The sequence below is a fragment of the Podarcis gaigeae genome (assembly GCF_964106915.1).
Source record: "Podarcis gaigeae genome assembly, chromosome: 6".
NCBI classification, from domain to species: domain Eukaryota; kingdom Metazoa; phylum Chordata; class Lepidosauria; order Squamata; family Lacertidae; genus Podarcis; species Podarcis gaigeae.
This window is the reverse complement of record NC_139682.1, coordinates 12,828,591-12,841,991: the sequence shown is the minus strand read 5'-3', so window position 1 is coordinate 12,841,991 and position 13,401 is coordinate 12,828,591. Positions and strand designations below refer to the sequence as shown.

Genomic DNA, 13,401 nt, shown 5'->3' with positions numbered 1-13,401 from the left:
AAGGGATCCTGGAGGAGGTGCTCCTGTTAAGATGCCCATTCGGGGGCTAGGGCCACTGCACTCCTCAAAAGGCAGTCATCAACCTATTTAATGAATGTCATAGGGCTCCCTCACCAACGATTTACCCCTGAGGAGAATCAACCAACAAGCAGGATTTGGCCTGAGCTAAAGCCACTTACATATGTAATCAATAAAGCTGTGGCCGGATGTGAACCAAAACGATTGTTGTCACAAGTGGTCATTTAACGCTGCTGCAGGGTGGTGGATCACAGTGCCTGGGCACACAACAATAATGATATTTACAGAGGACTTCTTGGAGAGCAGGATAACTTCTGCTGCTATCTGGAATATCCCCATTTGTAATCAAAAGCAACCCACAAGTCTATATGTAACCTTCTTCTTAACAAGACTTAACAAGACTATATGTAACCTTCTTCTTAACAAGACTAAATATTCTACCAATAAAAGGTGTGCGATATTAGGGATAAATAAAGAAGACTCGCCTGTGTTTTCCTGGCAAACTCCTTGCAAACCTTCTGACACATCATCCCTACACTTGAACTGTCAGCACCCCAGATTTCTCCATCAAATGTAGACGCATCATTGATGGACAAAGGAGACATGCTCTCAGAAACTAAAAAAATAAAAAAGATTTATGTATCATGATTCAGATGCCATCTATTATATACTCCTATCACTATGGATGCATTTCCTAAGATATATGGTGCTTATTCAAATAACTTCAATGACTGCCCCTCCCCATATGAACTGATTTAGACCCTGCAATCATAATCTGAGGCCCTTCTATGTGTGTCCACTCCATGAGAGGTCTGGAGGGTGGCAACATGAAGATGGGCCTTTTCCTCATTTGTAGACTGCTCTCCCCAGGGAGGCTCACCTGGCGCATTCATTGCATATTTTCAGGCATCAGGCAAAAACTTTCCTCTATAACCAGGCCTTTGGCTTTTAACCACCTGTGGCCTTTCAGATGTGGATCTTTCTTAATGTATTTGCTTTCTCCTTTGGTTATAATGTATCTATGTGGGTATTTTTGTTTGTGTGGTTGGTTGTAAGTTTCTTTGGGCTGCCCTGGGTAAAATAAAGTGACTAACAAAATAAGTAAATAAGTAAAATCTTAACTAACAGCAACCTAAACACTGTTTCACACACAGCAATTTATTGGTATACGCATATACGGTATATGATAAAGTGTAAAGATCGTGCAAATGTTCGATTGTTACATTGTTAGAAATGTTACATTAATGACCTCAATGCATGGTGCCATACATATCAATCCAAGACCTGATCAAGCCCAGACCTGCTTAGCTTCAATGTTACCCTAAGCCAATTTTGTTAACATATCCCCATTTTGGAAACATATTGTCAATCGTGACTTTCCAACATATGTATGAAATAGATGGGTATGTTACCATCACACATAGCAGCAAGTTTCCCCCCTTATATTCATACAGAAAAACAATCATATGAAAGGCATCCAATAGAGCCCGTTTAGAAGTTCAAAGAAGTAGAGGGAAAAAAGCTAATACTGCTATGCTCTTCAACAAAATTTGCTGGGAAATTCAAATGATCAATTTGTATTTGCAGAAGATGTTGTTCCGCCTTTCATCATAAGGTGGCACTGTATATCAGAAGCATTTGACAAAGACTTGGACTTCTAATTCTAAAGTATTCCTCTTGCAAGAAGAGGAGTGTGTGTTTGATGAAACTGACTTTTCCAACAATTCTTTAATCTTGCAGTAAACCATTCTTAGGTTTTCATTTTGAATTGGAACTATTCACTATGTATTACGATAACCACAGCTGTGAGTGTAATCTATGTATCTCACATGTTGCTATGATGTAAAAATGCAAAATTACAAGGGTATTTCAAAAATATATATTAAGAACACATGCACTGCAACAGCGATGGTCAGAGCAAGATAGAGTTACAAGCACCTATATAGTTTTCTGACACTCCCTGTCAAATAAGGAGGAGGCACTTAATTCACAGTAAGTTTCTTCCCTATTAACAGAGACTTCCAGTTGGGATTCCATAACTACTTTACGAATACCCAAGGCCTTAGAACTTCCAGTGCCCCCCTTCTATTTCAACTGAATAAAACTGCTTTAGAAACTCTGCCCAGTTTCAGAAGCCATATAGCTGGGTGTGTGGGAGAAATATATGTTCAGAGCCTCCTTGAGCTAATAACTAGTTCAGTGGTTCTTCAGAGCCCAACTTTTATTATTTTACTTAAATGCCTTTTAATATTACAGATGAAATGACTGAGATGGGAAAGTTGAGATGTGTGTACATTTTACACCATTTCAAAGAGCAACTTCAGCTCCAGCTGACCTTTACAAGTGCTATTGTCTGCTTTAAATAACTTTCTAGGGAGCAGCTTTCTTTTTCTTCCCTCTCTTTTAACTCCTTCTTCATCAGAATCACTTTCAGTATCCTCCTGGTACAATCGTTTGAAATTAGTATGTATTGTAGGTCCTAAGACAATATTTAAACAAATGTTATAAACCACAGCAATAAAATACAGCATTATATAGTTGTGCTCAATTCAATACCTAAACAGCATGTAAGGGTGTGCATATCACAAGACACAGAAGTGCTACATAATTTATTTCTGCAGCTCCTTGGAGCTGAAAAAGTTCATTATATTTAGTTTGCCATGAGAAAGGGGGCATATAGCAGTATTCTGACAAGAAAGAAAGTGCCCTCGGGAATAATGTAATGATTTGCAATCATCCACTTAGAAACTTAGCAAGCCCCAATTTTCAAACAATATGCAGCTACTTGTTTTCTCAGACCATGTAAAATAGACAGCAAGAAATTAAAGACTTTCCATTGTCTATATAGCAAACTACAGATTTGCTGTTTATCTTTTTTTTCAGAAAGCAAAATTTACAAACCAGATTTATGTGTGTTAGTAAGAGGTTCCGCATGCCATAGTTCTTCCTCACTTTTGCTAGGTGTGGATAATTGAGATGGAGATACAGAACCCTAAAAATAGTTGCATAATGTTAAACCAATTTGTAAGATTACCTTAGATTAAGCTAACATGTGAATATTTAACAGACAACATAAATGAAAAATTGCCAAAAAACAGTTGCTCCAATACTTTAAAATTAATTTTCAACAGTTACACTATTGTGCTTTAGAAACATATGGCATAATCCAGCTACAGTTAAGCACTTTTAAATTCTATAAAATGCTTAAATATCTCTCATTGAAATAATTGGAACTAAAAAATGTTGGCTGGATTGTGTCCTGTGAGGCCCTGCTGAGATCCCCTTGTATTCAATAGGGCTCACTCCCTAGCAATTGTGTTTTGAATTTCAGTCCAAATGTAGTTTTTAAAAGTATGGTATGTAGAAATAAATGTTTGCTAGGCTTATAAATTTCAAAGGCAAATAGCAAACAGTTTGTGCCTTTCATAAAAACAGGGGAAAATGTAGTATAGTATTTAGAATTTGCATTGGCCTATTCTTTTTGACTGTTTCCACAACAAAATGTTCAATCTGAAACAATGAAGAAATGTATTTTCAAAAAACAATAACTACAAGAATAAAAGAACAGTAACTACAAGAACAATAACTATAACAATAACAGCAAAAGAGAACTATTTCGCCACCAAACACAACAATTGCATTGGATATCATGTACCTCTTTCCCATTTTTCACAAGGTTTTCAGAAAGATCTTTCAGTTCTATATCAGATGATCTGTTTAAAGAGTAATTTTGCATGCTATTTGCTTCAAGAGTGCCATATTTGTCTGCTACATCTGCTTTTTGGACACTGGTGCCTTTTCTTTTTGTAGTGGAGGGACTAAGGTTCAGCTACAAAGAAAAATGGTTTTTGGTAAATGACTCTAAGGAAAAATACACATGCAGATTTTTCCAATGTGTAAGATCACTGAAGGTTGCAACCTTCAGAAAACTGTTAACCGAGAAGCTTGGTTCAGTTAGAATTTTCTACATGCCTTGGAACTATATTTTGAATGGCTCTGAGCAATGAGTGCAGTACTATTTGAAGTAACATAGAAGGCAACAATGGTTTAAGCAGACTTCATCTCATAGTGTCAGCTGTGACTAGAAAGGATAGTACAGAACCTGTGTTGTATCTTATGCAAGCATACATACTTACTTCCTCCAGTAAGTATATTCCACCAATAACTAGATTACATCTAAATTTGCATTTCCTGGGAAAGTGCCACTTCCCTTCATCATGAGACACCTCAATAACCTCATGCTGTTTTTTGATTGTCCAGAGACCTCCTGAGACCTTCCTGTCACTCTGCAGTGGGAAAGTTGTATTGATATGTCTGGTAATGACTCAGTACTTGGAAATAATTAACACTCAATATCGCTTGTGTCTAGAACTGTCTTTAAGCCTGACAGGAAGCTTCTTTCCTGTAAATGCATATCTTGCTGATGCCCAAACTGTTCAGCCTTTTGCCCAGAATACTGCTTTACTCTGCTCTGTTTCAAACCTGCTCCAATGGATGCTGGTAGGAGACTCCTTCAACCTTGGCTAGATTTCTTATCCTTGCCTTCCTGCTCCTCAACCAAATGTACTATTTTATTTGGAATTCGTCAGGCCCCTTGTGGGAAGCTCAAGCCAATTATTCCAAAAGGAAAGCTTTTTCTAATTCTGGAACTGTATCAGGCGGGTTCTTATCAGTCTTCCCATCCTAACTTAAGCAGGTTGAGAGCCTTCTAAGAGAGCACAGGAACTTTACTTTGCAAGCTTAATGTAACTGTAAATACCCGAAGACAAATCAAATGATTTGATGCCAGGAACCCTGGACTCAGTTGTGACCTGTCACTGCAGGTCAAGGTGAGATTCAAGAAATGATGTCTCCTTAACTCTTCCTTCCCTGGGATGTAATTATTAAGGTTACAGGACATGTAATATGGGTTTGGGTAGTCTGTGCAACTTGTAACAACTGTCTTGCTGCTTTACATGTCTGTACTGGTACTTCAAGCAGCAAAGCCATTTTACTTATTACTCGCCACTTATAGCTAAATCTTTGTTTTCTTGATAATTCCCCTAATTAAGAAAGACTGTGTTGGCATTTCTAAATTGATAGTAGCATAGTGAAATAACCACTGTGGTGTGAGACTGTCTCCAGATAAAAATAACTCAAAGTTGTGCCTCCATTAACATGTGGTAGATGAGGGTCCACATGTATGTGTGAACAGACTTATGAGCAAATTCAGTAGTAGGCAGGGGGTAAGCCCACTGAACTCAATGGGGCTTACCTGACCAAATATGCTTACGACTGTGCTGCAAGTATATATGGAAAATCAGATTAATCAAATAAAAAAATGAAAACACCATAGGAAAAAAAATCACTCCCTTCCTTATATGCATATACACAATATACATATATTGTGAACATACAATATACATATATTGTGACCACTAGAAGGAGAAATGAGATTAGAGGCTTTTCTATACTGTATGTTACATCATTTATAGTTTAGCAAAGGCAAAGTAAAGACAGCTGTAGTAACCTGCTTTGTCTAATTACTAGGGTATTTTTTTGCTGTGAACCACCTTGAAATCTATGAATGAAAGACAAAATACAAATATAATGAATAGGAAGAATAAGAAGGTTGTAATCCTACGCACATGACATTGGGAGTTAGCACCACTGAAGTCAATGGGAGTTACTTCCTAGCAAACATGCATAGGTATGGCCTCTACATATCAAACTAATAGTTTTTAATATAATATCTGAATTAAGGTAATTCTTTTTAAAAATACTCCATATTTACCGAAGGAACTGGACTTAAAACAGGTGACAAGTCTTCAGATTCAAACATCTGTGTTTGGTCCTTTTCAGGAAGCTGCATTAACTTATCCATTTTCACTAAAGCAGACACATTTTTGATATTGCTCAAGGATTCTTCCTTTTCAGGTGTGTGAAGCAAGGATGACAAAGATGACCTTCTCTCTGAAATATGATCAGCAGATTCCTCCCTTGTTCCCTTCTGCCAGCCTAAACAAATAATAAAGGCATAATTCAACATATAGGTTTGTTCATACACAGCATCTGACCACTGAACACTTAAGAATGTGCTCATGCAAGTCTCAGGCTGTGAACTCTCCTCCCCAACCTCAACCCCTGTTCTAAATTTCAACTGCATATTCATTTTACATTCTACTACAAACTCATGAGGGAAGGGAAGCTATGGCATGATGAATATATGAAGCTATCTAACATGCAAAGCAACCACTCATTCCTCTAGACTAGCCCATTTTATCTTCTAGCAAGCAGCAACTCTCCTGAGGCTCAGTCAGGGATCTTTCCCAGTCCTCTTTTGAACTGGAGATTTCTGCGATCTCAAGCATGTAAAACGTGTTCAGAAACACAGCAAGCAATCTTATAACACTGAATACCATCAGTCCATCTGGTTCATATGTTAAACCATATTTTAAAATAAAACACATTCTAATGCAAACAAGCAGCATGATAGTGTGTGATGTTCAGTAAGTATCCAATTTGCTTCTCTCCCATCCCTGCCTTTGCCATGCTGGGAGGAAACAAACTAGAGCACTGGGTTACTGGCGTATGTGAACCACTCTTGTGATTTGCTTCTTTCCAAACAAGCCACAAGTGGAATCCAATTACTGCTTGTGGCATGTTTAGGTGCAACAAACAATGAGTGATGTCTTGCTCATAATGCTAAGCCAGTACTTTGGATACTTTCTTCCAGTGTGACAGAAGCAGGGAAAGAGAAAAGTGGACACTGCTGAGCAGTGTGCACCAACACTCTGCTTCTGCATCTAAGGCAAGCCACTGACTGGTAGTAACTGTCTAGGGTTTAAGACAGATGTCTTTTCCAACACTACCTAAAGATGACTAGGACTGAACCCAGACTCTTTTTTAATGCAAAGCATGTGCTCTGTCAATGAGCTATGTTCATTTGCCATGCAACTATCACCTTTCTCCAGTGATGGCACATTGCATTCCTTGACACAGAAATCTTTTCTTGCAGTTTTCTAATTGTTTTCTTCCATAGTTTTTGCTCACCAGACATTACACTTTTCATCAGAAAAGCACAATGACTTACCTAGACTGTCAGTAACAGAGTGAGTGAATTTGTTATCTCCTGTTGCTCTCTTAATTTATCAGATCTAACTTCTAAATCTGGCAATTCAGAGGTAGCAGGAAAGAAACAGTAAAGAAAGTACAGTACTATTAAAATATAGAATTACTTGAGTCTAACAGATACCCAGTAGCTTTTGGAGGGTAGCCTGTGTTGCGTAGGTACCAGTAAAATATCATTTCCCTTTCAGCATAAATTGTAGGTTTTCAGCAGCTCTCAATTATTCTTAGAAAGTCTGCCCCCACCGCCAGCCTACAGAAATTGGTTGTTTTCTCTGAAGTGGAAGGCAGGACTGCTTCTAGAAGAGGAACATGAAGTCATGTTCTCCAAATTAAGGCATCTAACAAGAGCTATTAATAGGTGTCTATCCATCCAGTGAATAGTTTCCTGGTGGTGCCTCAGCTGCAGAATCACAGTGTTAAGAGATGTATGGCAACAAAAATCACAAAAAAACTTGCTGGGTTTCACTGTTACAGTTTAATTTTAGTTATCCCAAAACTGTTAAATACTGCGTGTTATAAATGACTGTTAGGGGTTTTTTTGTATTTTATGATTATATAATTTTATAATGTTTTGATGCTTTGTTGTACCAGTATGCATGTATTTAAGTTTCAGTATTTACTCAGTATTACACACAATAACAAATATACAAGTAAAAATATAAAACTTACCTCTCAGTGTCTCAAAAGAAGGTAGGCTCTCAGACGAAGACAGTGGTGATAACTCCATTTGTTGTTTCGGCACATTATCTTTTGATTTAGTGGACTTTTTTACTTGCTGTACCTGTTTTATTTTGGTCACCTCACTGGAAGCAACACACTGTTGTACCTTTGGTTGATCGACAGCTTTGTTTTTCATACTTTTGTGTTCTGGCTGGAAATACCAAAAAAATAATATCTGACACATTTCACTAGATACTAAGCACACAGAACAGCACACAGGGCAAGAAGAACAGCACACAGGGCAAGAAGAAGGGGGAAATCATTCTATCTGGCAAACTTAAAGGCTTGCACTGATGGAAAACACATCACAGAGTGACACGGAATTCCACTCAGTGTTTTACCATTAGACAAAGTAGGAATCCAAGAGTGTAACTGTATTTCTATCATGCTATGTTTGCCCTGGTATTTTTCCTGTAGCATTTCAATTTCTTCTCCTTTAACCTGGTACTAATATTCACACATTTCTCTGCCTTTTATGTTTCCCTTCTCCTGGAACTACAATCTATCATGGGGATTTATTTGGTGCTTAAAACAACACTAAATTTGTACAATTACAAATTCAGAGTGCTAGGGAGAAATGGGATCCTTACACTCTGCTAAAAAAATGTTTTCTATTATTATATTATCACAGCTTGATTGTTTAAGTTCAGTTCAGATAAGGGCATTTCAACATATTTACAATTATTTTTAATTTACTAGGGAGTCTTTAAAATGCAAACTCTAACAGAATCTAAAATAATTAATAACGCTGCACAAAAAACTACAACTTACACGTTCTTTTAAAATGTCTTTCTTTGTTAAGTGTACTGATTCCTCTTCACTTTCAGTTGATGAATCTGAGAGTTCTTTATAACGTTTTTTGGCTAGTGCTGCTTTTCTGGGTTGTCTTGATCTGGTTGGTGCTGCTTTCCCCACAGTATCATTATCACATTGATTGGTAGAAACTGGTACCTTTATTTATTCCAACAATGTACGAACATGTTAGTGATGATTTATTAATTATCTGGCAAATGAGCACATTCAGAATTTTGAGGAAGTGACATGGGGGCCAACCACAAAATGTGAGGTCTGTGGAGGGCATGGAATAACACAAAATGGCTCCCATATCTAAAACAGTCTTTGGCATGTCGCTAGTAGCAGGAAAGTATAACAGAAGTAACAGAAAAAGGGCAGGAAAGGCTAAGGTGAACACAAGCAAAGAAAACTAAATCCTTGCTTCTATCCTTTTTAATGGAGGAGAAAACAGGCAAATCAATGCGTGGAATTAATTGAACAGAAAAGACTGGCAAATCTTGAGTAAAGATAACAGGCCAGAATAGGAGTTCAAAGAAATTATAGGTCTGCTTCAAGCAAGGCAGAAAAAATGAAATAAACAATGGCCAAACAGCTCCTCCTTATATTGCACAGCAAACTGAATCGACTTTGCTTATGTGATAAGATTATTTATATGTCTTGTCATATGGAGTGACTCAGTATTAATGCTTCTAAGATATACAGTTTGAAAGTTTTATCATACCTTATCATTTATGGTTTTCTTCTGTTGAGGTATTTCCCCCACGCTTGGTGATACAGAATATATATCTAAAACAAAACAAAACAAAACAAAACAAAACAAAACAAAACAAAACAAAACAAAACAAAACAAAACAAAACAAAACAAAACAAAACCTTACAACATCAAGTGCAAAAGAACTTCATTTAGGCCAATTATATTCTGCTTCACTACTCAGAACAAATTTTACAATCTTTGATTCATATGTCATTAAACATGCCCTAGATTCCCCAACATATAGTCATTTAAAATGTGAAATCAGAGTACCATTAATGAACAGGAACTCTAACCTGTCATTCCTACAAGGAAACTACAAAGTTTGTTCCAGTGGAGTATATTAAACAGTAAGCTTTATACTATTTTCATATTTTACCCAATCAAGAAACAGCAAAATATCACTAGCCCCCCCCCCCCCGCAAAATCTGTCAAGGAAAAATATAATATCCAATGCTAGAAATTCATCTGACATGTTTCAAGTATACTACACTGAAAGTCTACAAGACAGCAAAATAGTAAGACATTTACTATCCTAGAACGAAGTGAAGATCGTTACAGCTATAAAATTTGTAATATATAGATTGCGTACTTGTATCCAGAGTTTTAGACTTCTGTTTTCTGGGTCTGCTATAGTCAACCAGCTGCAGTTTAGGTTTTCTATTTGATTCTCTTAGCCAGCTAATATCTGTCCTGTCATCTCTATATTCTGTATCTGTGTCACTGAAAATGTGCTTCTTGTTTTTATTAGTTCTGTTCTATAAAATAAGAAAACACTGATAAACCATTTACTGACATTAAATTTGCAGGAGCCTTTCCAGCTAAATTACTTATGACTGAGTCCTTAAACAAGTCAAACACTGAAGACAACCAAAACCAATGAAACTAGTTTGCCATGACTGATTTAAGCCCAGTGGTTGTCAAAATAGCCAATTATGATCCTGGGTAAAATTATTTCCCAACTGTCAACGAGTAGCTAAACCTGGGTCCATAGCACTCTCATCATAACTTAACACAGCTTAGCTAACACCATATTATAGCAGAAAAGGTGGGGAGGGCTAAGAAAGTTGGAAATACAATGCCCCCCCCCCTTTGGCAAATCCCCATTTCTTTTATGGCAGACCAGAGGGATGAAGTTCCCTCTCAGGTCTGCCCAAGTTAATTCTACCCCTTCTCTCCAATTAGCTGTTTTGATTGGCTAACAAAAGAACAGAGTGGCTGCTTTGCTCCATGCTAGGCAGCCATTCATTGCAGCTGCAGCCCCCTCCTCATCTACCAGCACACTCCTCCCCCTTCCAGCACACAGAAAGGCTCCCCATGCAAGAAATCTGGATTTGTGAGTATATTAAACTATGGATTACATTCATGATTTGTAGGTGGCTTTTTGCACCCCTTATATAATATATTTACTGAACAAACTGTTTTAAATATTGGGGACTTTTAATTCTTCTTCTTTTGTATTCCTGGACTTTAAATACCTTCTTATCTTGCTTCTTTTGGATTATACTTTCCTCCTTATTTCCATGGTTCCTGAAACAAATATAAAGTAAATCATGTACAAAATATAGGTACTCTATTTGGATTAATTTGTTTTTTGACTACTTGAATGTCTGGAAAATCTTATCAAGATACAACAGGTGCCCACTATCTACACTTCTGGAAACAACTGAATATATTTTTGTTCCAACAAGCTTTCTCAGGTGGATAAATGGGTCTTTGCTACAAGTGTCTGTTTTAGTTTTGTTTCAGATTTATGGACTTTTTATATTTTTACCTATATTTTTTATCATACATTGTCTTGAGATGGTTGTGTAAAATACGGTCATACCTCTAGCTGCGTTAGGTTCATATTGTGGATTTTTGGGTTGCGAATGCGGCAAACCCAGAAGTGTATACTTCCGGATTTCGCCGTGTACCCCTGAGCGCATGAACGCTCTGCGCACATGTGCAGGAGCGCTCTGTTGCGTCACATGCAGAAGCGGGGCTCTACTTACGGATTTTTCGGGGTGCGAATGGCACCCCGAAACGGATTGCGTCCGTAAGAAGAGGTACCACTGTAGTAATCAAATCAAAATATATGTACTTATATTTTTATTATCATAAGGTGCGTTAAAAGGAATCTGGGTCTAATGATCCACATATGCTTACTTTTTCTTTGGAACATCAGTACTAGCTTCCAGTTTGGTAAGATGAAATTCTTGGATCTAAAATGTAAATACCAAAAGACATAAATCAAACAGAAATAAATCAAATCTCACTGCAACTTTTTTTCCCTTGTTCACCTATTTTTGATGGTTATATCACCCAAGCAATCAAGTATTTTTATTTCCTTTTTGTGATGAAATTTACAAAAACAGACTATATCCTTCTGCAAAAGACTCTAGAGACTTAGTAAAAATTACTGAAACAGCATAGGAAATACTACAATTGTTTTTCCATATCCTCCATTAATCCAGTCTATTTTGTATATAGCTGTAGCAATGCATAGGGTTAGATACTGATAAGCCCCTTTGAAATAAACACCTTTTACATGGTTCCAAATCTCATTATGAAACTCTGAAGTAGCAAATATCCCTATTAAAATGTTAGAGGCATGGAAAATATAATCAGCTCCTTTCAATTTAAGATATCCTTATAATATTTTGGTTATCTCAGGGAATCGTGTTTTCCATACAAATCACGCTGCCCTTTGAATAAAGCATGAGTGAGCTGCTTCGTGCAGCCTGCATTCCGCCCATTATAACTGCCATATACAGAGATTTCATTTGCCATTATTGCTCTACTGCTGGAGTTACTCTGCCAGAGGAGATCCTTGCAACATTCATGTTGTTTTAGGTGGCAATAGGAACACATCGTTTTCTCTGGGCTTCTAGTGACTCTCATTTGGAAGCAGTGAGCAAGTGGATAGACAGTGACAGGCTATGGTGTTTGGACTATCAGTTTTAATGCAATCCTTTTATTTCAGTGAGTGATTTTATGTTATTCCGTCTATGTTTATCTTTGTGTGCAAAATCTCTTCCACAGTTACCTATGATGCAGATGGGAATCTGAATGCAGAGCTAGCAGGATGAACTCTTTGATGTATTTGATGCACCTAAATCTGAGTGCCCAGGTTGTTGATTAGTTGTCTGTGGCTTGAACTGGATTAATGTATTATCATTATTATTTTTTAAAATCATTATCACCAAAGGAGCATGCTGAATAAAATGTTTTTTAAAAAATATGCCAAACGGTATATCATTTATACTATGTAAAGAAAATGAAAGTGAGCCAAGAATATGTTAAAATCGTGTTATAATTATTTATTTACCTAAGCAATCATTCATTTACATTAAGTGCAGTTTGTTCCCTCTAAATTTCTCCCAGTTTGGGGGTATGCCTGGAGCTGGAGCCAGAAAATTTCAAAGGCACATGATGGCAAAAAATATAATAATGAAGTGCACAAAACTGTGCTGTTGCAGGGGATACAATTAGGAGGTACCCTTCTGTCAATGGTGGAGCTTTGCCACTATGGGGGCCTCACTGTTCCTGTTGTAAGCATGGGAGTCTTGGGAAACTGTTGCTGCTGGCAGTAGTTAGTGGAGGGCTGCAAAACAGAGGCAGCGCAGGGCCAGCTATGGATCCAGCAAGAAGATATAGCATAAGGTTAAGGATGTTGCATTGAATCTGTCACTCTGCGCTTTCCACCATTAGGACTGCTCTTCCCATTATAACGGTACTCCCAAATTGACTGCCTTATGTGGGCTGCTATACCCTACCTAATGTAGAGCTGTCCCTAATGTGACTGTGGAGGTGATCATCTGTTTATAATTAAAGGTAAAGGTAAAGGGGCCCCCTGACCATTAGGTCCAGTTGCGGATGACTCTGGGGTTGTCGCGCTCGTTTTGCTTTACTGGCTGAGGGAGCCAGCATACAGCTTCCGGGTCATGTGACCAGAATGACTAAGCCACTTCTGGTGAACCAGAGCAGGGCACGGAAACGCCGTTTACCTTCTTGCAAGAGCAGTA

At 37.6% G+C, this 13,401-nt stretch overlaps 1 protein-coding gene across 1 annotated transcript in view; it reads right to left on the bottom strand.

Moving 5' to 3' along the window:
- The window catches only part of SYCP2 (synaptonemal complex protein 2), a 51,001-nt gene that overhangs the window by 11,281 nt on the left and 26,319 nt on the right, over positions 1-13,401 (bottom strand). Inside the window, exons 28-38 of the mRNA XM_083744102.1 lie at positions 11,543-11,598; positions 10,873-10,924; positions 9,987-10,152; positions 9,365-9,429; positions 8,620-8,799; positions 7,798-7,999; positions 5,792-6,015; positions 3,674-3,847; positions 2,920-3,010; positions 2,354-2,497; positions 504-634 (exon numbers count right to left, since the gene is read on the bottom strand). Of these exons, the coding sequence (XP_083600228.1) occupies positions 504-634; positions 2,354-2,497; positions 2,920-3,010; positions 3,674-3,847; positions 5,792-6,015; positions 7,798-7,999; positions 8,620-8,799; positions 9,365-9,429; positions 9,987-10,152; positions 10,873-10,924; positions 11,543-11,598 (1,485 nt within the window). The remainder of the gene's footprint in view (positions 1-503; positions 635-2,353; positions 2,498-2,919; positions 3,011-3,673; positions 3,848-5,791; positions 6,016-7,797; positions 8,000-8,619; positions 8,800-9,364; positions 9,430-9,986; positions 10,153-10,872; positions 10,925-11,542; positions 11,599-13,401) is intronic.